Below are 25,751 nucleotides of genomic sequence, written 5' to 3'. Positions count from 1 at the left end.
CCCGGCACCACTAGTACGATGAGCCCTTGGTAGCCTGTCTGCCTTCTGATCTTCTTCTCCTCTTCTTTTTTTTTTTAAATTTATTTTTGAGAGACAGAGCAGGCAGGGGAGGGTCAGAGAGAGAGAGAGAGAGAGGGGAAAACACAGGATGTGAAGACAGGCGCCAGGTTCTGAGCTAGTTGTCAGCACAGAGCCCAACACGGGGCTTGAACCCAAGAACGGTGAGATCATGACCTGAGCTGAAGCCGGACACTTAACTGACTGAGCCACCCAGGTGCCCCCTGCCTTCTGATTTTTAAGTAAAATAGAGACCTCATGCTACAATGAAGATCAGAAGTCCCTCCGAATTCACAGGATGGCAAAACGGAAGTTACACAAAAAAGTCACTGGCAAAGAATAGGAGTGTTTGTTATTCCTAAAGTAGAAGGAGCAATTTTTAACAAATGTTTTTAACTGGATGCCTGGAGGAAAAGAGCCACCTCCCTGCAGAAATGATGGCATCCTGCAAATGTGGAGGAAGAAAAGGCCCACAGTGAGATGAACCCAGGGGGCACTGTGTGTATACAGCAGGGGGCTCTGCCGTGCTTCCTTGCCCAGCCCTATGGCTAGGAGGGAAGTAGGGGTTCCTTGGGGATAACGCAGACCTAGAAAAGCAGCCAGCATGGTGGCCACACTGATGCCTGGAGGTCCCCAGAGTCTTCCTCCTTTTCTTACTACTCAGAAACAATGGCATCTCTATGGCCTCAATGGCTTCAGGGTGAGCCCCTCCCCCCCACAATGGCCCCATCAATCCCCCATCAAGAGTGATTGCCCCAAGTTTAACGGCCTGTATTAGGAGAGAGCCCTGGATACAAAAGGAGGTGTTTCCAGGTTCAGTGAACACTTTACTTCCATTCATCAGAGAAGGAACAAAAGCGAGTCCCCCCTTTACCTCGGGCAGGGCAGAGGCTGGGCTCTGCCATCCCCACCATCGCACCACAACTTTTTTCTGGTGGGGTTGGGGACCACATTGTGTTTTCAGGATCATAGTGCAAACAAGGTTCCTGATTATTCCTACCTTCAATGGCAATATATTTGCATAAAAATGGGATCTTTTGTCCCTAAGAAGAACCAAGAGGAAGCTAAGCCAAGAGCCTCAAGAGGGGACACCCATGAGGGCAAGGTTCCCAAACAAAGACCAACAAGGTCACTAGATGGACCTTAAATTCTACTTTGGAATCATTATTAGGAAAAGAGCCCACCTCTTTATTTGCTTTAAATTTTTATTAGGGTTTATTGCTATTTTTATTAAGGGACCTAATGTTTACTTTGTATCATTATTACAATTACTAAGTACACCTGCTAACGACACTTGACCAGTATAAGCTACTTTAAGAAACACCATTTCACATAACTCAAAGTGTTAACTTCCTTAACTGCAAGTGATATACCTTGATCTTGACCACAAATTTCTATAGCAACCTTGGGTATCAGTCAAGAGCTCTGATTTACTAGTTGGTCATATAAGGCTCAACATTTTTTTTTTTTTTTGGATCTGTAGAGTTTACACCAAGTACTAAGACTCAAAATAGCACAAATCATCCCTCCCTTCTCAGTGAGACACCCACCCACCCCTTTACCCAGCCAAGTTGGATTAGTCATACTAAACATAGCCCATTCCCAACCAACTCTTCAAGCTTTGGCAGGCCTAGCCCCGCTGACATTCTGGGCCCAGCTGAATATTATATAATGAGAGTTTCCCCTCCCATCATGGGCTGCAAGTCAAAACAAACCTGCTGAACTTGGATGCAAGGTACCAACTAGTTTCCCAGTTGCAGGACATGGACTGCACGAGGTAGAAGACAGCTCTTAGCAAGAACTTAAAAATCACCAATGAACTCCTGAATCTGTACTTATTATGACTTAAAGTCATACTTTGAGTTCAAGTATTGGAGATCCCCAACCTAGACACTTTCCAAGTTTCATCACACAGTGTTGGTATCAGACTTGTTTTCAATGAATCATTTTCACACATTTCTGTGCTTGAGTTTTAAACAAAAACCCAGAAAGGAAGACCGTAAAAGGATTCCCAAATATCAGTCCTCTGGGAAAGAAGGTGGTAGGATTATACAGGAGGATACAATTCCCTGCCAAAGAGTCTTTTTTTCTCTGGCACTCAAAACACAAACCAACAGTAAGATCTGATTCCCGTGTATTGCTAAAGCACATTCACTGCTGGAAAAGTTTCCAAGACTCTGTATGTATGAATTGTAGCTCACATCTTCCTAGTTAACCTCCAACAGAAAATCCTATTAGTCCATGGTCATCGCCACCATGAATGAGCCTCCTGATCATCATTGTATCAACACCCAGAACACCCCAGAAAACGATGATTTCTCAATGGAAATCAAGTGAATTCCTACTGAACACTCATAACGTCAACACACTCATCTAGAAAGAGCTTAAAATCAATGGCACTTAACAGGAATGGTCCACAAAGTCAAACTACCTTGAATCAGACTTGACAGAATGGGAAGAAAAAAGACAAGAGGAACAGATTATAGTCTTGACTCTACTGCGATCCAGCTACACGTGACTGTATGACCTTCTGGCAGCCATCTCCTCCCTTCAGGCCTCAGCTTCCCCAGGTTTACAGAAAGGATTGGACGGACAGGTAGGTTTGATTACCAGTCACCTCTCATAATCCTCAAATCTCCTAACAGAGTCTACCAACCCCTCCAACCTCGACCACAGTGAACAAATTACTCTCTGGTTGGGATTAGATGCTCCAGGGACTGTCTGTGCCAATACGGTCAGCCACTCAGGTCCATGTCTCTGACCTGACTTATTTCATTTGTCTTGCACCAGGAGCCCAGGCCTATGTACACAGTAACCTCACCAAGAACTTACTACCTGTTAGGTAATACTCAACTTATTACTGTCTCCTTGCTGTCCACAAGACAGTCCCGTCAGTCTCCCTAGATAACCTTTATTATTACTATTTTTTAATTCTGGAGACCACATCTTTTCTTAATAAACCAGGAACCAAATTAAAACCACTGATCCCCAGAGCATGGGTGGCTGGCTATTGGCCCCATTCTAAATAGCTGCAGCTTACAGTGCTTTTAGAATTATCTTTCTTTCCCCTCCTTCTAAACTGTAAAATGCTAGAATGTTCAGACTCTGATCTGCCTGGAGCCCACAGAGGATGTGCCCCACAGATAGGTGTATATAATAGATCTCTGTGGTTGGAAGAGAGGCAGAGCAGAGACTCAACGCTGAACAAGCAAGAACAAAAACATGGTGAGAAATCCCATTAGGTGGACAAAATGGAGGAGCGAAGGCAGGAAGTGAGGAGGGAGGAAGTAGGAAAATGGGTCTGGCAGCATCTAAGCGATGCATGGTAACCCCCCCAGACTCCAAAGGCAGGCTTGTCCACAACACTCCCTCTTTGACATGCTTTCCTTGGCAGCCTCACTACCAAGACCACTCACGCCAACATGGAGGCATCCAACCACTGTGGGAGTTTCGATTTCTCCAGGGGCTCTGGAGGCAGCTTCTTCTGATGATGCTTCAGAGAGGGGCAGACCTCAGGATGGACTCAATCCACCTTGCTCCCACCCTTGTGTCCAGCATCAAAATGGCGCCAGGCCCAGCATCGTTCACGGATATCATGCTAAATGGGCCCAGGCTGTCCCAAGAGCTGGTGTCTCTCTTGTGTTATCCTGAGAGTCCACAAGACCTGTCTTTCAGGCTTTTCCATAACTTGTGTGCACAAGCAGCAGTATCTGTCCTACAGAGTCAAGTGAATGGCCTTTGTGACAGCTGTCAGTCAGAAGTCTGATGTCTGAATAAGCGGGGGCCGAAATCCCTGCTTTGCTCCCTAACTTCCGAGGCCCCATTAATCCTCATCTGCCAGCTAAAGAGATGATACTGTCTTGTCTCCCTCAGAACCTAGCCTGGGAACGAAGCCTCCAGCCAACCGGAAGAGTAGAATAAGCATTCCTGGAGTGTCACCCGATATTGCCAAAGATAGGGACAGATCTTCAGGCACTGCAAAAAACCAGAAGTAGGGTTCAATAATGCTGAGACATTCAAGATTAAGTTGAAAGGGGAGCTTACAATATATTTTTTAGGCTGTCTGCAAGTCCATTAAGACATTGTACCCTTTGTCCTAAAATTATAGGGTACTGTATACCATACTGAGGTACCACCAAAAACAATTACTCTGAATGCATTGCCCTGAAAGGGATAAAGAAGAGGCTGGGAGATGGTGCATTAGGATCTTACTTCTAAGAGTTTTCCCCCAGTGTTGCTTGCTCTCTGCCCCTCCCTGGTGTCCAGATGACATCTATTAAATTCAGGCACTGCTCCACAAGGGATCTTGGCCTCTGGCTAGAAGAATAGCATCAAAATATTGCTTGCCAACAAGCCATAAATTTAAACAATCAGGATGGCAAGAAGAGGTTGCCTGGGAATCATCAGAAGTCAAAAGCAATGTGGTTTCGGATGGGACACACAGACAGACACCCCTCCAGCACGACGTTCCTTCCTTCACGAGGGCAAATCCTTAGGCTCCCATGAGTATTAGGAAATCAGCTCTTCACCCATGTGACCACTGAAGTCTTGAAACTCCAAGGAAGATTTTGGTGGAGACAGGCAGGGGTGAAGGATCTCCAAAGAACAGCACATCTGACTTGACTGAAGGCCATCGACTCAGACCATGGCCCATCCTCAATCGTAGGAAGGGTGTGAGTGTGGGAAACAACACAGACACGCAAGGGCACCCATGTCGTTCACAGACACGCGGGGCCCCGCTTGAGGAGTTAGAGCACAGTCCTAGAGGAACAGGGGCACTGAGACCCGGGAAAAGTGTCTTGCCCTGGGAAGCGGCCTGGCTCCCTCCCACTTCCATGATCCGGGCCATATGACGGAAGCCTCCGCCTTGTCCTCTGCCTCCTGACTTAGCCCTCCATCACGGGGACGAATGCAGCAGAAAGGACCACACGCTGCGCAAAATATATGCTTTATGCTCTGGTCCTCACACCCACTCACACAAAAGACATACCACTAATAAGGACAAAAAAGATGTGGGCTTCTTCCCAGAGCCACCTTGTCCAGAACCCCTCCCCTCCTGAGCAAGCCCCTTTAACATGATCTGATTCTGAATTCTGACAAAGGAGGAGGCGAAAAACGGAACCCCCGGCATTTGCACATCTAAAGCTCGCTTGGCAAACATAAACTTTCCTCTTTAAAGACCTGTTTTAATCGTGCCACCAAATGGCCTAATTTTTTCCCCCCCTTAATTTGCGGGATCCAAGCAATTTTTTACCGTGGGTGGTAACAAGAGTCTAACTGTTTCTAATTATTTAAAAAACAAAACCACACACACAAAACAAAACAAAACAAAAAGCTATGCTGCCAATTGCCAAGAGACTCAGAAGCCACAACTTCCGGTAATAAAGACTTTTTCTTTCCAACTATCATAAACCGGCGGATCTGGAGAGCATCTGTGTGTCTGCTCAGTGCGCCCCGTCCACGACAGGGGTGCGCTGGGCCCATGTACGTGTTGCAGAAGAGAGGGAGGCGGTGCCAGGGAGGTGAGCCCCTCGCCTTTGCAAACATAGGAAGACTCAGCCTTCCGATCCCAGTCCTAACCGGTGACTCTCAGCAGAACGAAGGACACATTCTTTTTTTCAAATTTTGTGCCACCATTTCCCTTTCTTTAAACATGAAGAAAACAGTATCTACCTAGTGGAAGAATTGAGTTAACTGATGAAAACCAGTTCAACCAGAGGTGATATGTAGGAAGCACTCAATAAACTACCATTGCCTTATTTATACATAAAATGGGAACAGTATTAGTTTTTCTCTTAAGGGGTAGCTGTAAGGGCCAAACAAGAATATTATGAAACACTGGGGCCCAGGCCCCAAAGAACAGCAGATTTTTAACAAACGGTGGGGAGTGTGACTACTAACCCGCACCCCCCACCAGGGGGCGGGTTCTTTCTTCCCACCAAAGAGATGAATTAAAAAAGACCCACTGGGAATCACTAAGGAAGCGCGAACACTGACAGACGTTTACCAGGTCCCCTGTATGCCATCTGCGTTACATACGTGGATTCACTGAAACTGCCAAGAAACAAAGGTAGATACAAAACAGAAAACCTTAGACGTAGGTGGGCTTCGGAAAGATGCGCGCAGTCACTCGGCTGGCCAGTAGGAAAGCCAGGGTTTACATTTATGGAATCCTGACCCCCAGGCTCCAAATCATTTCATGACAGTCTCTGCAATAACACCACCAAGTGCCAAAACAACGTTCTCTCTCTTCTTTTGAGGCAAGAGATCTCATACGAAAAAAGCCTCCCAAAAATTAAAATTTTACCATTAAACCTGAAAGCTGGACTAACAAGTAGATCATCTGCATGGAGAGGAAATCCGATGGGAAGAGCATGCTATTAAAAACCCAGGAGGGGGAGATCAACAACGTTTTATGGGAATTGAGGGCTAACTTGGCCCTCAATTCCCATAAAACGGCCCTGTTCAATTCAACATGGAAAAGAATCCAGTACAATCCTTCACTGTCCAACCTTGCTTTCTACCCCACTTGTGAACCATGCCTGGAGGGGGGCAGTAAGTTTAACTGCAGACAGTCAGTTCAGTTAATGGAATTCTAAGCCCATCAGTTTTCAGCTGGGGGATGAGAGAATCTTTCACTGTGTTTCTCTAAAGCAAATATTTAGTGCTTTCATCTTTTAGTGTCCTAACAGGAGATCTGTCACCCAAATAAAAAAAAATAAATAAACCTTCTCATGTGGGTGTTTGTAGAAATGATACCATGTTTCCAACGTCAATCAGACAAATGGCGAGTACTTTCAGAGGGGAGCTGGGGTTTCTGCGTGCTCTTCTAGAAGCAAGTTGGAGCGTCGTGGAGCTGGCCCCCACGCTGACACGTGCACCACGTGGGAAAATAATGTCACTGTTGGCTGTCTCAAGTTCCCTACCATTCTGATGCGGATGCAGAAATGCCGCTTGTTTCTACCCTGCTTTGCTCTTGCTTTGCCTCGGCGCCCAGGCTTGTGTTGCTTTGCTTAGTGTGTGTTGCTGTTGTTATTGTCTCTTTAAATGGAAACCATTCACTCTTGTCCCACCTGCTAGTCATCCCTCTACAGAAATCGAAATCCGTTGCCCGACAGTGAAAGTTTCTTATCAGCACAACTTGCTCCTCTCAGTTGAATCATCAATGCCCTGAGTCTACCACACTCTGCAGCCAAGAGAGAGGCCGGGAGGCGGGGTGCAGAGCCAGGAAAATTGGGTTACTTTTATAGAAGATAGAATTTTTTTTCCTGATTCTAGGGCGGTTTTGGATGCCAGAAAGGCCGAAGGAGAGTTACACCTGTTTTTCTGGATGTCACGTCCCCTACAGTTTCTGCTTTCTGCGCTGGGTCCCTGTTTCCACTTCTCAACTGGCTCCAATGGCTAGTTTCCAAGTAATTACAAAGACGGGAATTAGATGACGCAACAATTTACATGTATACAGTGGCCGGTACCTTCCCCAGCAGAATCCACGGTAGAGGCAGCATCTGTTATCCAGTCAAGTGTGACACTCTGAGAGGGGCCCCTTGGAGGTCAGCTCTGCTCATTTCTCCAGAGGAGGGCAGGCAATCACACAGGATCCTGACCACACAGAGCCCCGCACTGCACTCTTCCCTACGAAAGCACCAGCTGTGGACACCCACAGCCTTGCCGTGCGCGCCCCTGCGAGGCCCAGACCCTGGGTGGGATACACCAATGATCACGGAAGCACCTCAAATTTCCTGGTCTCACCTAAGTAATGGCACAAGGGAGGACAGCCTGGGGGAACCACATTGGGCCAATAAAATCTACAGAAAACGTACCATGCTCATTTTACACATTATGCCTAAACCTTGATCATCTGTCCTGACATCTGCGAAGGAAAAATATAGATAAGTCAAAGCAGAATATTCCAGAGTTGTTTCATATCACATTGCCATCTACATGGTTAGCAATAACATACACCCTTCATCTTTTAATAATCTCCTTTTTTCTTTGGTCACTGTCAAAATTAGCTTGATTTCTCCTAAATCCACAGAGTGGCCCAAAGCATACTGGGTACATATGCAAGAACAGCCAGTATAAAAATCAGAAGATCCAACCAAGACTTGTTGATAACTAAAAGCCAGCAAGGCACCGCGGTGACATCTCTTGTCCAGAAGGAGGCACAGAGAAAGACCAGAGCAGATGAGAGTCTGACAACCAACAGTGAAAAATTAACCTCTCCAAGAGAGAGATGAAGCAAGTCAATGCTACCTTTCAAATGGTAAAACTATTTCCGGCGACACACCTCCGGCAGAAGGGTGTGTATAAGGTGCTGGAGTTCTTTTGAATCCCGGTGGCAGTGGTGGTCATACAGATTTATGCTAAAATTCATGAAAATATATAGACCAAAAGAAAAGTCAATTTTGTTGGATGATAGATTTTAAAATACAGTTAACCCTTGAACAATCAAAGTGGGGAAGAATTAGGAAAACCAACCCCACAGTCAAAAATCCAAATGTAGGGGGCGCCTGGGTAGCTCAGTTGGTTAAGCGTCTGACCCTTGATTTTGCCTCAGGTCATGATCTCATGGTCATAAGATCCAGCTGCTGAGTAAGAAGCCTGCTTGAAATTCTCTCTCTACCCACCCTCCATTCGTGCTCTCTCCCAAAATAAACAAACATTTAAAAAATATCTACCTGTAATTTTCTCTCTCCCCAAACTTAACTACTTAATAGCCTACTACTGACCAAAAGCCTTACAGATAACTTGAACCGTCAATTTAACACATATTTTATATGTCACATGTTTTATATACTGTAGTGTTACAATAAAGGAAGCTACAGAAAAGAAAACTTCATTAAGAAAATTGTGAGAAAGGGCGTGCCTGGGTGGCTCAGTAGGTGGAGCTCGCGACTTTGGCTTGGGTCATGATCTTGCAGTTGTGAGTTCAAGCCCCGCGTTGACAGCTCAGAACCTGACAGCACAGAACTTCGGATTCTGTGTCTCCCTCTCTGTCTCTGCCCCACCCTACTTGTATTCTTTCTCAAAAATAAGTAAATAAAAAAATTTTTAAAGAAAACTGCGAGGAAAAGAAAATACATTTACAGTCCTACACTGGACTTTTATAAAAAAAAAAATCCACATGTAAGTGGACCCAGCAGTTCAAACCGATGTTGTTCAAGGGTGAACTGTGTGTGTGTGTGTGTTTATTTACTTACTTATTTATTTTTAAATCCTACATCTCAAAAGAAACCTGGTCGCCAGACCTAAAATCAGGGGCATAGAAGCATATGAAGTAAGTGCAAGCCTGAAAAATAGACAGACACAGGCGGCCAAACCAAGCATGACTGCAGTGAGCGAAGCCCAGCACGGGAACCCGATTGAGTACACGTTGCGTCCAGAGCCGGACAGGGCCAAGAAGAAAGGAGGTCCCGCTCCGTTTAGGAGCAAACACATCTGCGCATCAGGAGAGCCGCAGGCACAGAGATGCCCCACTTCCCTTGGGAACGGATGCATTTCTGAAGCCCTCAGAAGATGTGACAAGCAACCTTCCCTTCCGCTCACCTCCAGCAGTCTTTCTCAAGCCTTCTGGAAAAAAACGGCCAGAGGAGAGAAACATCGAAGCGATGGAATTGTGAACAAGCCAACAAGCTAGATGTCTTTCCCGACGGTCACAAATGTTTTCTACTTTCTGGTGGAAGAGCTCCTCATTTCCCGGGAAGAGGGGACCTCTCACCTGTCACCCTGGCTCCCAGAGAACCACCGGGCCTGCTGGAAACCCCAGCATGGGGAGCCAGGCCTAGTGGCAGTGACAGAAAGACACCTCCCCACCCCCCCGCCCTCATCTATCTGCCTCCAGCCCAGTAGCTCATGTTCAACCCAACACCCTGTCCCACCAGCAATGTTTGCCACACTAAGCAGCAAGAGGCCAAGGCCGGGGCTGTGGCTGGGGGGCGGGGGTCCAGCAGAGGCGGGCAGATGGGTGGCCGCAGCCCTGGGAAATACACCAAGTGGGACAGCCGCGTACCCTCCATCACCCCGATCCCCCCCCACCCCCCCCCCCCCTTGCTGCTCTTCTTCTTTCTCTAGTGACTTTAGTTCCTTCCCACCAGGGAAGGAACAGACTCTCCTGAACAGAAACCTTCACTCTGGCCACGAATACTCCTCTCCTTTAGACCTTCCCAGAGAGGTTTCTCACCTACTACCCTGGTGGCCGAGGTGACTGCGCGCTCACGCTGGGTGGCACGGCCCCAGGCACATGCGTGAGCTCACAGATGGCCCCCAGAGGTTTCTAGCAAAGTTAACTCCATGGCTGAGCAAAGGCCACCTCCTTCCTCATTTTCTGCTCCAGCAGAGGGGCCGTCGACTGATGGGAGAGGACTGCCACGGAAGGACGGCCACGACCTGGACCTGGACCTGGCCCATGAAGGGTCCTAGGCCACTTCTATCACCTTCCTCCCTGAAGCAAAACAAAACAGGAAAAAATTTAAAAAAAAAAAGATCTTTCACTACTGCATTTGTTTAATGCAACAGGCTTGAAAGGGGACTTTCAGAGATGCGATGCGGAAAGCCGGCGATGTGTGGAATAAAGGAGGGAAAATGATCTATTTCCTAGCATCGCCTCTCGCTAAGCTTGCAGCAGCTGAGGTAATTAATACCTTCTGAATAAGGCGCACAGGACTCGCCTGATAAGGAAGGATGAAAACGAGATTTCCTCCTTTGCCTACCTGACAATGATTGCCCAATAAAAATGAATAAATGCAGCTCCAGAGCCTGGGCTGAAATACGGGTCCTATCTCTTCTCAAAGTCCGTGCATCTACCCCAGTGACGTCATTAAAGACACCGAGAGAAACACAGAGATCACAGCAGAGAGACAGACACACAGACTGATGTGACAGGCAAGGTCACAGACTTTAGTGTAAAGCATCTACTCCCTCTCTTCAACTACCGACCAAGACATTTGATGGGGGGGGGGGGGGGGGGGGAGAAGGGGAACGTGTAAGGAATAAAAAAATCTTAAAGCCAATTTAATTCTCTCTTGACACACTTTAGCCCTCTAAAAAGTGATCTGCCGCCTCAGAGAATTCCAAAAGGGGAGGATCCAAAACAATAAACCGTGTGGGTGAAAAGATGCCACGCATCAAAAGCCAAGTCTTCTCTATTAATGACCTTTGTCACACGAGATGCGAAGAAAACATGTGACTCAAAGGAATAGGGAAAAGGAGGTAGTCACAAAGATAAGGGCCGTGATACGGTCTGTGGTGTCCCAGTGGATGTGGGGCAGCTGGCAAGGCGGGGACACAGGGCAGGGGACACCTGCACCTTCCACACGGGTGAGCTCCTTGGAGGACGTCCATGCACTCGGTGTCCCTGGGCTTCCAACTCTGGAGACCAGCCTCCCTGGGTGGGAGGAAGTGAGAAGTGATAAGAACAGCATTCACAGCATTCAGTCCACGGAATGGCAAACAACATGGGAAAATAGGGCCTAGAATGATCCTTTCCCACTCTGGGCCCAAGCTGGGGAACATGATGCACTGGGAATGAGATTCCACTGAGGCATTAGAAATTCCAAGTTAGGCACGGCAGTGCCCATTTCTACTACTGGGGCGAAGAATGGGTAGAGGCAATCCATGCATTCACTGAACCTAGAAGAATTCCACAGGAAGCTTTGCAAGTAGAGAATGAAAGAGGAAGTAACAAAATAATATGGGTGGTCCCACTAGCGACCCCACCCTGAGTCTGGCCAGTGGGGTGAACGTGCTGGTCCGTGGACCCAGAATGGTCCAGGGCCGTGTGCACGAGGCTGTGGGTCACATACATCATGAGGACATTATGGAATGTCTGGACCCATTCTGCCCTTGTCATTTCCAACTCACGTCCGCTCCTGCGTGAGATACAACTGCGCTGTAAGAGTGGAATTTTGGAGACCGTCTGTCGGCCCCGGGGCCATGACTAAGCGCACTGGGGACACCCACATCTAGAACGGACAACCAGGAGAACTTTTACAAGGAGTCTTCTAGGCACACATCCCACACGGGCAAGTGCCTCCAGAGCCAGAGATGCAAAATAAACAGAAAACAATGGCATACAATATGCTGTGAGGCCCGTCTGTGAGTTTTAAAACACACCTTTTGAGAAAGACAGGAAGGATGTCTGTCACAGTACTAACTTGGCCTGTGAGAGGTACCCGCACTGTTTTCTCGTTGCTCATCTACGTAATCAGGAGTAAGAAGACCATGTAAACATTCTAGCTTAACAGAACGCTCGCAAAGTTCCAATGCTGAGATTCATAAAGCAAATACTTCCCTTCTCATGTACTTTGTTGTGTAAATCCAGATTTTCCATACATAACATGTCTTGAAAAACAGAGTATGAAGGAAATGAAGCAGTATCTATATTTGTTTCAGTGACTAATAAGCAAAAATAAAACTTCGGCTGTGATGCCATGCTTTTTAGAAATCAGACATATTAAGCCACAGATTTATAGGATGTGGTCTAATAAACCTAAGAAAAGTTTCATTTCCTCCTCACCAAAATGGTTCACTCCCTGTCTATGCAACTAGCTTTACAGTTAGCAGACGTCTTTTTTTTCTTTAAATGTGTAAGTTGAGAGATTAATAAGCACCAACAATAATAATACTGTGCCCCCGAGCACACACGCACACACGTCCTCCCTCCCTCCCATATCCCTAAATATGAAATAAAAATGGCTTAACACTAGCAAAAAAGGCAGGTGACCCTAAACATCAAAAGGGACAGAGTTTGCCATCTTGTTCATCCAACCACTGATCAGGAAATATTTATAGAACCCCTGAAAGGGGGAAGCAGGGAATAAGGGAAGGATTGTGACAAACAACTTTTTAAAAGGTTGCTTGCAAGCATTTCTGTGAAAATAGTACTAACTTGGCAATTACGGGAAAAAACACTCTTTCTTATCTGAACGTACTTATGCTGTGGGTCCCACCCTGTTATGGTCACTATTAGACATGTTAATGGCCCCAATGCAATGACTGTGTGGCTAGCTTTAAAAGGTACATGAATAGATAACCAGAAAGAAGTGACTCATGCCTGCCCAGGTGAATACTGATTTTCTTAGTCATAATTGCTCAATTGGTCTGCCAACTTTAATTCCCTGGAGGAGAGAGCCAAAGTGATAGACTCCAGCCACCTTGCAAGGGAAGAGAGGGAAGGGACCCTGAAAGTTAAATAAGGCTGGGGTAGAAAGTATCCCCGAGTGTGGCACTGGTAAATGCCACCAAGTCACACGATGTGACTTTGAATATCCTGAGTCAAAAGCTTCCTCCCAGCCTCGGAGAAGGGAGAGTGTTGAATAGGACCCAACACAAGTTCTTTAGCAGGTGGAGGATGGTTAGTGTGGAAGACTCTGACCCATGGGCTGGTGCCACGGTCCTCATTAACAGCAGTGTTAAGGCTACGCCCCATGCTGTGTGGCCCTCGGCAGTTGCTATACTTCCCTATGGCTCCCTGGCACCATGGGATCACGGCACCTCCCTCTTAGGGTTGTCTTCGGGTGTTGTAGAGTTACTGTAAGCTCAGTGCTTACAGGAAGCGCCTGGCCCATAGGAGGCGCTGGTGCTGGATCTGACTGATCAGTATTTCCCGGGGCCCTGGCAAAGCCGATGGAGCAGGTATGCCACACCCGTCACCTCCTACAGAGGAATGGAGTGTGTCACAGGGGTGAAGCCCCTTGCCAGCAGAGGTGAGGGAACGCTGGACTCAATCCTATGAGAGGCAGTGGGGGAGGGGGAGCAGGACTCACTCAAAGCGGGACTTGAACTCATGAACTGTGAGATCACAACCTGAGCCAACGTCAGATGCTTAACCCACTAAGCCGTCCTGGCGCCCCTGCTTCTGGCTCCGGGCTCGGGTGGGTTTGTGCTGTGCTGACCCACGCCCATGCTGGGGCTGCCCGATCCCACCACAAACCCCGAAGCGGTGAGTCCTGGAAATACCACCTAACTGGCTTCCGTGAAACCATCTACGGCAGAGCAAGCCCATCGCACGGGCACACTCTCGGGACGCGACTCCCCCCAGAATCCTGCCGCGTGTTGGTGCCAGATGCCGGCAACGCTGGCCAAGCCCCACACTGCTCGCTTCCACTCACTGGATGCTCCTGAGCAGCCCACGTGTGAGTTCCCCTGGGCTGGCAGAGAAACCGAGGCTGGGTAACTCGCCCAAGCTCCCGCAGCCCTTGAGTGGGGTCTGTGCGTCTGGCCTATTCACGATGTCGGGCTTCAGACCCAATCCTGGAAGCGGGGCACATCGGGGCTCCCCCAGAAGACGTTTCCGTGTCCCAAGGGCACAGCTGAGACATGAGCAGCCACTGGCATCAGAGGTCCGACCGGCGCCTGCAGATCTCAACTTAGAAGGAAGAGGCCTCGTCTTTCTGTTTCATTTTCCTCACACTCAAAATGGGTGCCTGGTTCTCCTTTCTCTACTTCGTAACGCTGACCAAAGATTAAGGAGTTACCATCGGCCAGGCGCTGGCGGAGGAAGGGGGATACGTGTCGTGTGGCCTTGTCACCCTTGGTCAGAACGCACAGCCAGCTACCCTCCGTAAAGCCTGGGCCAGGGAGGGGCTGTAGAGGCAAGGCTTCGCTCAGGCCCTGGGCAGGTGCGCAGAGGGAGGCCTCCCGGTCCTGCCCCACCCAGACCCAGGGAAGAGCCCGGGCCTCAGCTTTCACAGGCCCAGGAAATCGGACTACATGCACCATCTCAGGCGGACAAGAGGGGGTTTCCAAAGAGACCAGAAACATCTTCAGTTGTACTGACGTCTGGCCAAAGCGGGGGCCACCCCGTAGGCAGACTTCCACAAGATGCCAACACACGGCGTTACCAACCAGATTAAAGAGACGCTGCAATGTGCAGAGACACCCTCGGGGTTGGACCAAGTGAGAAGAAGAAGATACAAAACAGTAAAGGACGATTCCAAGTCTGTGGAACGTTTTTAAAGTTTCGACACAGAGATGACGGGAAAGAAGCGCATCTGAATATCAGGGATTATAAACAGGTGAAAAGACTGTGGGTGTTTATATTTTCTTCTATATGTTTCTCTACCTCTGCATGTCTTCCGTTCCCTTAAACGGCTGTTTACTACTTCTTCCACGAAAACAAGCACATAAGGATGAGTTGGTACACCTTTTCCCTCTCTGAAGGCAAGGCACACACACATGGGTTACGTATTACTCTACGCCTAGGCCTGTTCTCTGTCCCCGGAGTCCCCGTGCCCAACACAGCACCCAGCACACAGTAGGTATGCTATGTCTTTAAAAGACAGCAGTTTCACTAATTGGCTCTTATTAACTTTTCTTTAAAAAAATAAACTAGCATTGATACAAAATCATTTGCCATTTAGGTCTAAAGAGTTACCTTAAAATTTTTTATTTGCATTAACTTTCGCTTTTCGGGGAATGAAAGCATGTTCTACACGGTCTTTATGCTTTGAGACTACTAATTTGAAGAGAACTGTCACTCCCAAGCATGGAGCAACGTGAGGTATTGACATAGTATTGAATTATTTAAAAGAAATTAACAATGCTTCCTGTCCTTGGACAACCGCAGCTGCGAGGCAAGCCATTCACAGCTGCCTTGGGAAGCTATGACTGCAGAGGGCTGAGCATTTCTCTGCGCCCTGAATTCTACAAGAAAATCTATAAGTTCTAAATAACTAATAACAAAGGCAAAGTCGAGGTAATAACTTCTCTTCCCCTGGGAGCTGTGAACCGTCCCAGGAAATTACTTCCTGGGGGTCAAGGCTAATGGGATAACGTACTGCTCACCACGGAAGCTACTGGACCAGGCAGTAGCTCCTTTACAGGGAGCTGGCACCTTGGGTTCACGGGTGCGCCACCCTCCACCCTCTCCTCGTAAACTAGCATTCTTATGGCCATGATGGACCTATCGGTGATCAGAACACCCCAGACATCAGGGCACCCGACCACGTGGCGGCAAGCTGGAGGGAATGCAGGAGGATGCACCCTGCCCTGGCGCGGGGTAAACTCTGGACGGGCGGTTTCGTTTCGGGGCTAGCTCATCTCATACCGTCATTCTGCTCCGAGACCTACCTCCAAACACCAGGGCTCCCCAACCTTTTGTAGGGAGTGGCTCCTTTTCATGTCCCTGAAGACTTGAGTGCTGACAGTGAAGTCTGAGGGGGGGTAGAGGTGCTGACAGTCATGTCCCTGAGTGCAGCAAGGGAGGGGGCACTGCTGCCAGGAAGAAAGGGGAACAGAGTGAGGCTCGGGAGGGAGGGGGACGCAGTCACCAAGGCATTCGCGCCCCCAGCCTGACTTTCTTCCCTAACCCATGCTTCTCTGCAAACTCCAAGCAGGGTTTCCCGATGCGACCCCAGGACTCTTCCACCTCCCTGCCTTCCGGCTTGGGGCCCCCTCTAGCAACACCTTAAATACAGCCTCCTCCATGCAACCTTTCTGCGCATCCCTTCCCGCTGCACCCACCTCTGCCCACCCTTCCCCCAGCGGACACGGCTGCTCCTTGCCCTGAGCCAGCTGGCCGGCATTCTCTCTCTCTTTCTTTCTCTCAACTTACCTTACTGAATCTTCTATTAAATTAACTGTGTGATACTGCTGATAGTTCTACCCTATAAAAATGCAATTACATATGGGTCCACCTAATACTAGAGCTACCTGGGGATCTGTCTAGTCACCTTCTCCTCTGCCGGACTACCATTTCTGGAGGGAGGCACCTATATTTACATCTCTGGACTCCTCGAAAAGATCCGGCAGCACACAAGTATGTGTGCCCAAGAAGTTGGGTGCTGTGCTGAATCTCAGCCCGGCTGGCACCTATCACAAGCACAGTTTCCGACTGCCCGCTCGGTTAGGGGCTTTGGACAGGACAGTGCACCCTGCTCCGCAACTCCTCACAACCACCCTGTGAGGTAGGTATCGTCATGCCCATTTTACAGAGGAGGAAACTTTTACAGAGGAGGAAACGGACTCAGAGACGTTAAGGAGCATGCCCAAGGTCACACAGCTATTAAATGGCAGAAGGGGACTATGGACCAGGTCTCGGTCGACTCACGATGCTGCTGTGTAGACTCGTTCGCCTGTCCAGACATTTAGCACTACTCTGTTAATGAGGGAGAGAATTTAGGAGCATAAAGAGACCTGGGGTCCAAGAAGGGCTATTTTGCAACAAAGAAATAACATTCTGATTGTCTTTTCAAAAGGAAACTGTCTATGCCCTTTGTATGGACGTGATGACTTCTCTACTCCAGTTTTTAAAAAGGTTGATATGAAGAAAAAAAATGCTATAAATAAATTCTTCACCTTTTTTCATCCTGAATAACAGAATTCAGGACTAAGAGCATGAGATGGAACTGAGCACAAAACCCAATATCTTACGTTCTGATTTCATCAAATAGCAGCAGAATGAGCAGAATAGATGCTAAAGACTCTGGGAGACAGCAAATCGATGGAAATAAAGGCCGAATTCTATAAACAGCAACCCTATTTCCACAGCAATTTACATGGCTACCATAAGACCTGGTCCTCCTGCAGGAGGGAGCAGGGGAGACCCAGGGGGGTTAAACCATCCCAAGGCCACAGGAACTCCCCAAGGGGGAAGGGGCCGCGTGGCCCGCAAGCTGGTGCTGCTCCAGGGTCCTGGCCGGCTGCGGCTGCCCCCGGTTTGTTTCGGAAAGTCACCATCGCCGGCAGCCCCGAGGTCTGCTGCCCAGAAAGGGCAGCCCGGGCTCCCAGAGGCAGCCCGGAGGTCTCCGGTCTCTGGTCTCCGTGTGGGAAACAGAACGCCCCACTCCACATTTCCCCACAGTGCTCCTTTGTCAACAGGGATGTGAGTCATTAGGCAAGCAGGAGTCCATTTTCACGATCAGCCCAGCTTTACAACTGAGGTAATCTTATTCTGCCTTGTCACAGTGGTGACTCACCTTACTATCTCCTACCAGAGGTGACACGGTTTAACCCTCCAACTGTTCCTGGAAGGAACCCAGCAGCCGGGGGTTGAAATCCCTGGCTGCTCGTTCTGTCTTCTAACACAGCAATGAGAGCAAAGAGGCAAGGCCCCCAAGGGCAAGTGCCCCAGAGGAATCTGGGAAAGAAATGTATCTAAGGCTACCATAGACCACAGCATCTTTATTGTCTTCCCATGGCCTTTTTCCTTGGGTCTATACTCTCACAGGCACCTATGCTTATGAGGAAATGCTACACACATACACACACCCCCCCCCCGCCTCCATCTAAAACCCAGATCTGCCATTCCTGGGAACCTCAGAGCCTGATCTGCAGGTCATTTCACACACCACACACACACACACACACACCCTCCATCTAAAACCCAGATCTGCCATTCCTGGGAACCTCAGAGCCTGATCTGCAGGTCATTTCAACCAATTCTGGAGGAGCTCCTAGCTTTGAAATGAGTGAAGTTCTCCTTAGTCCCTTCTTATCTTCTGGGCCTAACCTGCTTTTCTTTTTTCCTCATTTCCTTAAATATTCATTTCCAATCTTTTAACATGACATAGTCTTAAACAAGTTCAAATATATACACAACTACAGAAATCATTTTGGACTGAGAAACAGCTCTAGCCGAGTCTCCCTTTAATAAATATGTCACCCATCAACAGATCCTAACGATTGGAAAGCATTTGTGCTTTCTCTGGCGCCAGTATCTCGAATTACGTGGGAGGTGCGACCCCCGCTCTGAGGCCATGCAGTTTGGAGTGGAGCTCTTGGTCTCACTGTACTCGGCGTATCACATCCCCGTCCACAACCACGGGTCTCGGTACTCAGTGTATCACATCCCTGTCCACAACCACGGGTTCAGAATTACGGGGGAAGATAAGATCTCTCTGGACTTCAACCTGCCATCATAAGGTGACATCAACCCAGAGCCAAGGAGAGAAATGGTGTCCCGGTAAGCGGGACCCTAGATGCAGCCATACCTGATGCATGCTACCCGTGTACTTTTTAGTTAGGAGTTCTGGGTCAATACACTTATTTTGCTCAGGCCAGTTTGGGTTGGGTTTGGAGAGAGAGAGAAGCAGGCATCCTGACTGGAGTAATATAGTCACCTTAGACTGACCTCAATTAATGGTCCATCCACAAATCAAGGGGTGATGTGGAAAGAGCTGGAGACACTTCAGGGAAAGTAAATGAAAGCCTCGTGAGCTTCATGCTCCTCGCATGATGAGGAGACTGTCCTAAGACAGTATTTTGGAACAGGCACCCAGCCCTTTTGAAAATAAGAATGAATGTGGCTTTTGGCATGGAGGCCCTGGAGGGGGAGGGAGAGGGGCCTGAACAACACCCACGGGAACTGGCCCTCGGTCCTCCTGCTGCCCTGGTGCCTCCGGTGTCCCGGGCTCTGCTGACCTGAGACGTGGTGTCCAGAAAGCATGACCAATGAACACTGAACAGCATCACCTGTCTCTGACAGAGGATTTTGAAAGCCACACTTCGTCTGGAGAAGGTGCAGGGACAAAGCTGTGGCATGTCAGGAGAGAAGGCATATGGAGCGGGTGGCGGGCTTCGTTCCCATGGGTGACTCGGCACTGATGACACACGGCCGCACGGGTCAAGAATCAAGATGTGTCACCACAAAAGTTGCAGCCCTATTTGTGTATTCTACTATTTTGTCGCTTTGTGTACTTATCACTCCTTCAACAAGTGGTTGGGCAATATTCAGATATTAATGCAGTAGAATGGAGCCCAACGAGTTAGAAAGTACAATGTGCTTTGCCAGGAAAAAATGAAAAAGAAAGGGCTGTAGGAGGAGGAGCTGAAAAGCATTAAAAAAAAAAAAAAAAAAAGAAAAAAAGAAAGCCTCCAGAGATAAAGGTTTTGTATGAGGGGCACCTGGGTGGCTCAGTTGGTTAAGCGTCCGGCTTCGGCTCAGGTCATGATCTCACAGTTCGTGGGTTTGAGCCTTGTGTGGGACTCTGTGCTGACAGCTCAGCGCCTGGAGCTGCTTCAGATTCTGTATCTCCCTCTCTCTCTGACCTCCCCTGCTCGCGCTGTATCTCTCTGTCTCTCAAAAATAAACAAACAAAAAATTAAAAAATTTAAAAAAAAGATTTTATATGAAATAATGTTATTCAGACCCAATTTGGCCAACAGCTGCTATTGGCTGTTGGAAGAATTTGAGCCTGCCTGTTAGACAGAAAGAAGAAGACAAAGGTTTTAAATTCTGTCTCAGGAACGTTTGATGTGAAAGTTGATGTGAAGGTTAATTTTATGTGTCGACCTGACTGTGCCACAGGCTGCCCAGATATCTGGCCACACATTATTCTGAGTGTTTCTGGGTTTTGAGACAAGTCCAACATGAAACCTGAGAGACTAAACAAAACCGATGCTGTCTGTAAGAATGTGGGTGGGCCTCATCCAATCAGTTGAAGGCCTGAATAACAAAACACTGATTCTCCCCCCATAGAAGGAAGAACTCCTGCAGCCTCAAACTGCAACCTTGGCTCTTCCAGGGTCTCAAGCCTGCCGGTCTCTGGACATGAACAACACCATCAGCTCTCTTGGTTCCCAGGCCTTCAAAAGCAGACCACACGATATCACAAGCCCCCTCAGGTCTCCAGCTTGCAGATCTTGGGACTTGGCCGTCTTCACAATCATGTCAGCCTTACAATAAATCTTGTTACACACACACACACACACACACACACACACACACACATACACCCTATCAGTTCTGCTTCACCCTACTATATTTGGGTTATATTTTTTATGTGTTTTCTCCCCCAAGCAAGAAGGAAAGGATCATTTGTGGGTCTCTATAAGAAACCAGAATTGTGAAATGAATTGGGTCTTAGAAATCATGTAATCAAATTCTTTTATGATTTTATTTTTAATCTCTACGTCTAGACATGAAAGGACCTACCCAGGACTACACAGAAAAGAACAAAGCAAACCCCAGACTTTAAGAACTGGGAGTTCAGGGCTCTATGTAGACCACGGAAGAACTGTATTTTGAATTTGCAGCATCTTTGGAGGAAGAAGAAATCCATTTGAGAGAAAAGCCCTGGCAAGAGCCATTCCATCACAGAAGCAAACTGGCAAAATGACATTTTTTAATTGCAGAGAGTGCAAAATCCTCATTTCTCTTTATCACGGATTCACATAATAACACATGTGAGTACAAATAAGGACACAAGAAAATAAACAAGTGACGGCAGCCATCTACCCAACCGTCCAACCGGATAAGCAAAGCCCACGTACACGTTTGTGACCTTGGAAAGAGAGTTCAGGTCTGCACAGATCACGCTGTTCTAGCATTAAACCCCATCAATAATTCTCACCTCTTGAAGGTGAGGTAACTTTGGTGGGAACTAATTACATCTGAAATATGTTGTCAACCAACTTAATACAGATGCAGAGAAAACTGTAATCGGAACCACCATTTTTGTCATTCACAGTAAAGCCAAACCACGATACTATCACCGCTGTGACAGGTGGAAAGTAACATCTTTCTTTCATGATTATGTTTCAAAACCATGAGCGTGTGCGAGTGACAAAGTGTGAGAGTCTACGCCAGGTGCACACGTGTGCGTGCATGTGTGTACACGTGTATGCATGCAGAGGCAGGCGGGGGTCACGGAATATGGAAGACAATGGCCCACAGTTAGGAATGGCTAGTGGCCAGCGCACAGACTGCCGTCGTCAGTGCCTCTGAGCCACCCTGTTCGGAGCTGGCATTGGATAAAACGTGATCACCATCCCCTACATTCAAGGGATGGAGAAATGAAGTCAGCCTTGGCCCTCGGGGGCCAGGATCCAATTGGAAAGCAAAATAGGATGGACACAGAAGACACCAAGGTCAGGTGCATCGTACCCTTGCCTTTTTACAGAGCACGGGTCCCCTCTTCTCAACCTCAGCACAAAAACAGAGGTAGGGCCTCAGAGTTCCTGCCGTCCCCACTAGCTAGCCATGCGCCCTGCATTTCTGAGGCTCTGTTGGTCACGCCACTTGAGGGTGCCTTCTAAGGGCCCTACCCGCCACCAACATATGCTCCCATTCTACAGGGCTAGCACAAGAGGTCCTCAAATGGCTCAAAGTACAAATCCAAATTGCCTCAATTTCTGGACACGGCCATCACGTAACAAGAGAGTATCGTTACCAAAGAAAGTTATATCCAAGGAGAAAAGGCAATGCGTGGACAGTAAAGCTTTCTTTGACGAGATAAAAGTGTCACATGGCCCAGAAAAATATTTTAGGGATATGGTATCATGAATGGGGATTTGAAGCATCAATTCAAAAGATGCTTATTGGTTAAAAGAGAATTTTGCCAACCTGCTTTGTTTTCTGGAAGAAAGAAAAAATACTTCGTAATAACAAACACTGAGAAGATGGAAATAAAGCATATATATGTTTTCTCATTACAGTATCATAAATAAAGGGAAAGTGAGTATCAAATAGTTTGTTAAACTGCTTTGGACTCTGTATCTCCCTCTCTCTCTGCCCCTGCTTGCTCTCTCTCTCTCAAAATAAATAAATCTTAAAAAAAAAGTTTATTAAAGAGTTTAGGATAAAGGAAAAATAACCTAGGTAATTTTGGTTTTTTAAAAATATTTTTTAATGTTGTATTTCTTTTTGAGAGAGAAAGAGACAGTGTGAGCAGGGGAAGGTCAAAGAGAGAGGGAGACACAGAATCTGAAGACAGGCTCGAGGTTCTGAGCTGTCAGCACAGAGCCAGACGCAGGGCTCAAACCCACAAACCGTGAGATTGTGACCTGAGCCGAAGCTGGACGCCTAACCGACTGAACCGCCCAGGGGCCCCAACTTAGGTAATTTTGAATAAAGAAGATACTTTTATTTTTCAGCTGGTATTAACACTAAATGAGTTTTTTTTAAGGTGAAGTTGACGTCAAGGCTTTACTGGGACACAAGGTAGTAACTTCAAACGGCTAACTTTAATATTGGCAAATTAGCCAAGGCATGCAAAAATGAATGACGTTCTAAAGGACACCGCTGGAATGCTCAGTGAAGTCCCGTGTGAGGCCGCCCCGATTCCCTGGAAAGTCAGACACCAGCGGAGTGCCAGGACATGCCTGTCATCTGCTTCCGCAGACAGTGATGAGCTTCCGCGGTGACCTCAGCACATGGCAAGTGAGGCTTCTCCCTGCAACCAGCCTACGTATCCATTATCCGCATATGGATCTGAGTCCCTGGCCCTAAACGTGTAATCTCTCCAGACACACAAAATGCCAGTGAGCTCAAGAAAAACCATGCTCAGCAATGAACTCTGAGAGAACAGGAGTTGATCACAAGGGTAGACATAAAATCTCAGCCCAGCTCCCTTACCCACCCCAACAACGACTGCTAGGGAAGAGCGAGAGGCAGAAGCTCACGTCCCAGAACCACAGGCTGCAGAAAGCTGTGGGAGTCCGGCTAATAGAGGATATCTAATATTGTGCCTTTAAGGAGATCCTGCTACAGGGAGGCTCCTTGTCCCGCGTCAGCCTTTGGGAAAGAATGCGGGTCCGCATCATGCCACCTTGCACCCTGAGCAGCACCTCATGGACTCCAGGACTCCGGGGGAGGGGAGGGCTAACTAGCACCTGTGCTGTGTGTCTACCAGCCAATCCTCTTCTTAAAAACCAACCCAGCTCATGGGAGCGCCTAGGTGGCTCCGTCAGTTAAGAGTCCGACTTCATGCGCAGGTCATGATCTTGTAGTTCATGAGTTCAAGCACCGCATCAGCCTTTGGGCTGACAGCTTGGAGCCTGGAGTCTGCTTCAGATTCTGTCTCCCTCTCTCTGCCCCTCCCTAGCTTGTGTTCGCGCTCTCTCTTTCTCTCTCTCTCTCAAATATAAAAAACCAACAGAGCCCCCTAGAAAGCAGAGTTGATAAACAGCATGCTCCTCCCCTATCGATGGAGACGAAATGTTTTAAAATGCAAATAACAGGTTTCTGGAACAGCCCTGGAATCTCTCCTGGAAATGTTTCATAATTCACATCTTGTTAGCCACAGGAGCCCCAATTACATTTCTTCTTTTCTCATTTCCACTAACCAATTATTAGCATTAGATACCATACTATTTTCTGCTAATATGTTTCCTGACAACATCAAACTCCGGAGGGTCTTCTTGGTGCAGTAACAGAGTCAGTGTGCAAACGAGGGCAGCTTCATGAGAAAATGTTATTTAAACCTTCTCGGTGTTTATGAAAGCAAACCATTTCAGTTGGAATGCACAATACGAATTGCACAAACATTTATTAAATTCACACAGTTTGGGAGGAAAAAACTCTCCCCAAATATTATGAGGAGAGATCACATTGGAAGGATATAAAGATATAAATATTCAAAAGCAACGGATTCCTGCAGGCTGGACCGATCCAGACATCGTCTCATTCAGAATGGGAAAAGGCGAACGACAATTTGGGGACAGGCCCGCCAGCTCTATTCGCCAACCTCCCTGGGTCCCAAATGACACCAGCCCCTTTCTGTCAGCCCCAGAAAGAAGCACACTGTTCTCCATCAGGTAACTCGAGTGGCCCCCACCGTGGTCACTGGGCACACGCCTGGGGCAACCACAAGGGGTCTAGGGACCGCGGTGATGTGGCAGAAGGCAGAATTGCTTTCCTCAAAGTGGACCTTGCTGGTCAGCCGCTTTGTTAGTCCAAGTCAGATTAAAGAGAGCCTTGAGAGGGGCACCTGGCTGGCTCAATTGGTTGAGCTTCCGGCTTTGGCTCAGGTCATGATCTCACAGTTCGTGAGTTCAAGCCCCCGACCGGCTCTCTGCTGTCAGCACAGAGTCCGCTTCAGCTCCTGTCTCCCTCCCTCTGCCCCTCTCTCTCTCTTTCTCTCTCTCAAAAAAAAAAAAAAAAAAAAAAAAAAAAAAAAGAGAGAGAGAGATAAAGAGAAAATCCTAAATATATGTGTGTGTCTGTGTGTGTGTAAGGCAACACAGTACACACGTGACGTGGAGGAGCCCCACCATCTTATTCCTGTTTCTTCCCCCTACAAAGTGGACGGACCCACCTGCTAACGTGTAGAAACCAGTGTAACAACCACAGAGTCTCACTTCGATGGACCCGGAACAACACCTAATTTTCAGGGTTCTCTCCAAGACCATTAAGGGTCCCCTGCTTCTTAAGGGGAACTCAGCTTCCTACATCTAACACGTGCAGCCAATAAAGAAAAAAACAAATCACGTTCTCCTTGAAAAGTTTCTCCTCAGAATATTTAAGGGACACAAATGCCAAAAACAGTCGCAGAGGCCAGCGATCAGAAGTGATTACGAGGCAGCTGACCCAGGCTGAGTTCTACCCCGAGCAGAGAAACTCTGCCCTCGGCCACCCCAAACCACGGCGCGCACGGCCGGCCGCCAGGGTGGCCAATCGGGACAAAGTGTATTTTCCTATCTCCAGCATGTAAACATACCTGGGCCTCTAAATATTTACACCAGGTAAAAGCAACAACCAGAACATTAACAAACAAGCAAACCGCATACAAAACAGAAAGACTCCCCAGGCTGGAAATACCCCTGGCTGATCACAATCTTTTTTGGATGCTATTTGGGTGATTAGCACCAGAGGAGAAAATGAAGACAAAGGAGATAGTACTATCAGAGACATGCTTTAGTCACTGGAGATAATGTCTTAATCCTTAGCCAACCCACAGAAAAAGCCACCAGCAATAGTTTTCTACTTTAGCAGATGAAAAGCCTTGTGCTTCAGGGAGACCACGAACTGTACAGTC

General features: G+C 47.8%; 1 protein-coding gene across 3 annotated transcripts in view; it reads right to left on the bottom strand.

The window, feature by feature from the left end:
- The window catches only part of TCF7L2 (transcription factor 7 like 2), a 186,106-nt gene that overhangs the window by 58,013 nt on the left and 102,342 nt on the right, over positions 1 to 25,751 (bottom strand). For 2 of the 3 annotated variants that reach the window (XM_029932600.1, XM_029932599.1), the window contains exon 3: positions 16,126 to 16,269. In XM_029932600.1, the coding sequence (XP_029788460.1) occupies positions 16,126 to 16,269 (144 nt within the window). The remainder of the gene's footprint in view (positions 1 to 16,125; positions 16,270 to 25,751) is intronic. The other variant, XM_029932598.1, reaches the window with a different exon arrangement.

The sequence above is a fragment of the Suricata suricatta genome, chromosome 2, assembly GCF_006229205.1.
Source record: "Suricata suricatta isolate VVHF042 chromosome 2, meerkat_22Aug2017_6uvM2_HiC, whole genome shotgun sequence".
NCBI classification, from domain to species: domain Eukaryota; kingdom Metazoa; phylum Chordata; class Mammalia; order Carnivora; family Herpestidae; genus Suricata; species Suricata suricatta.
Note: the sequence above shows the minus strand (reverse complement) of the source record. Positions and strands in the feature narration are given on the sequence as shown.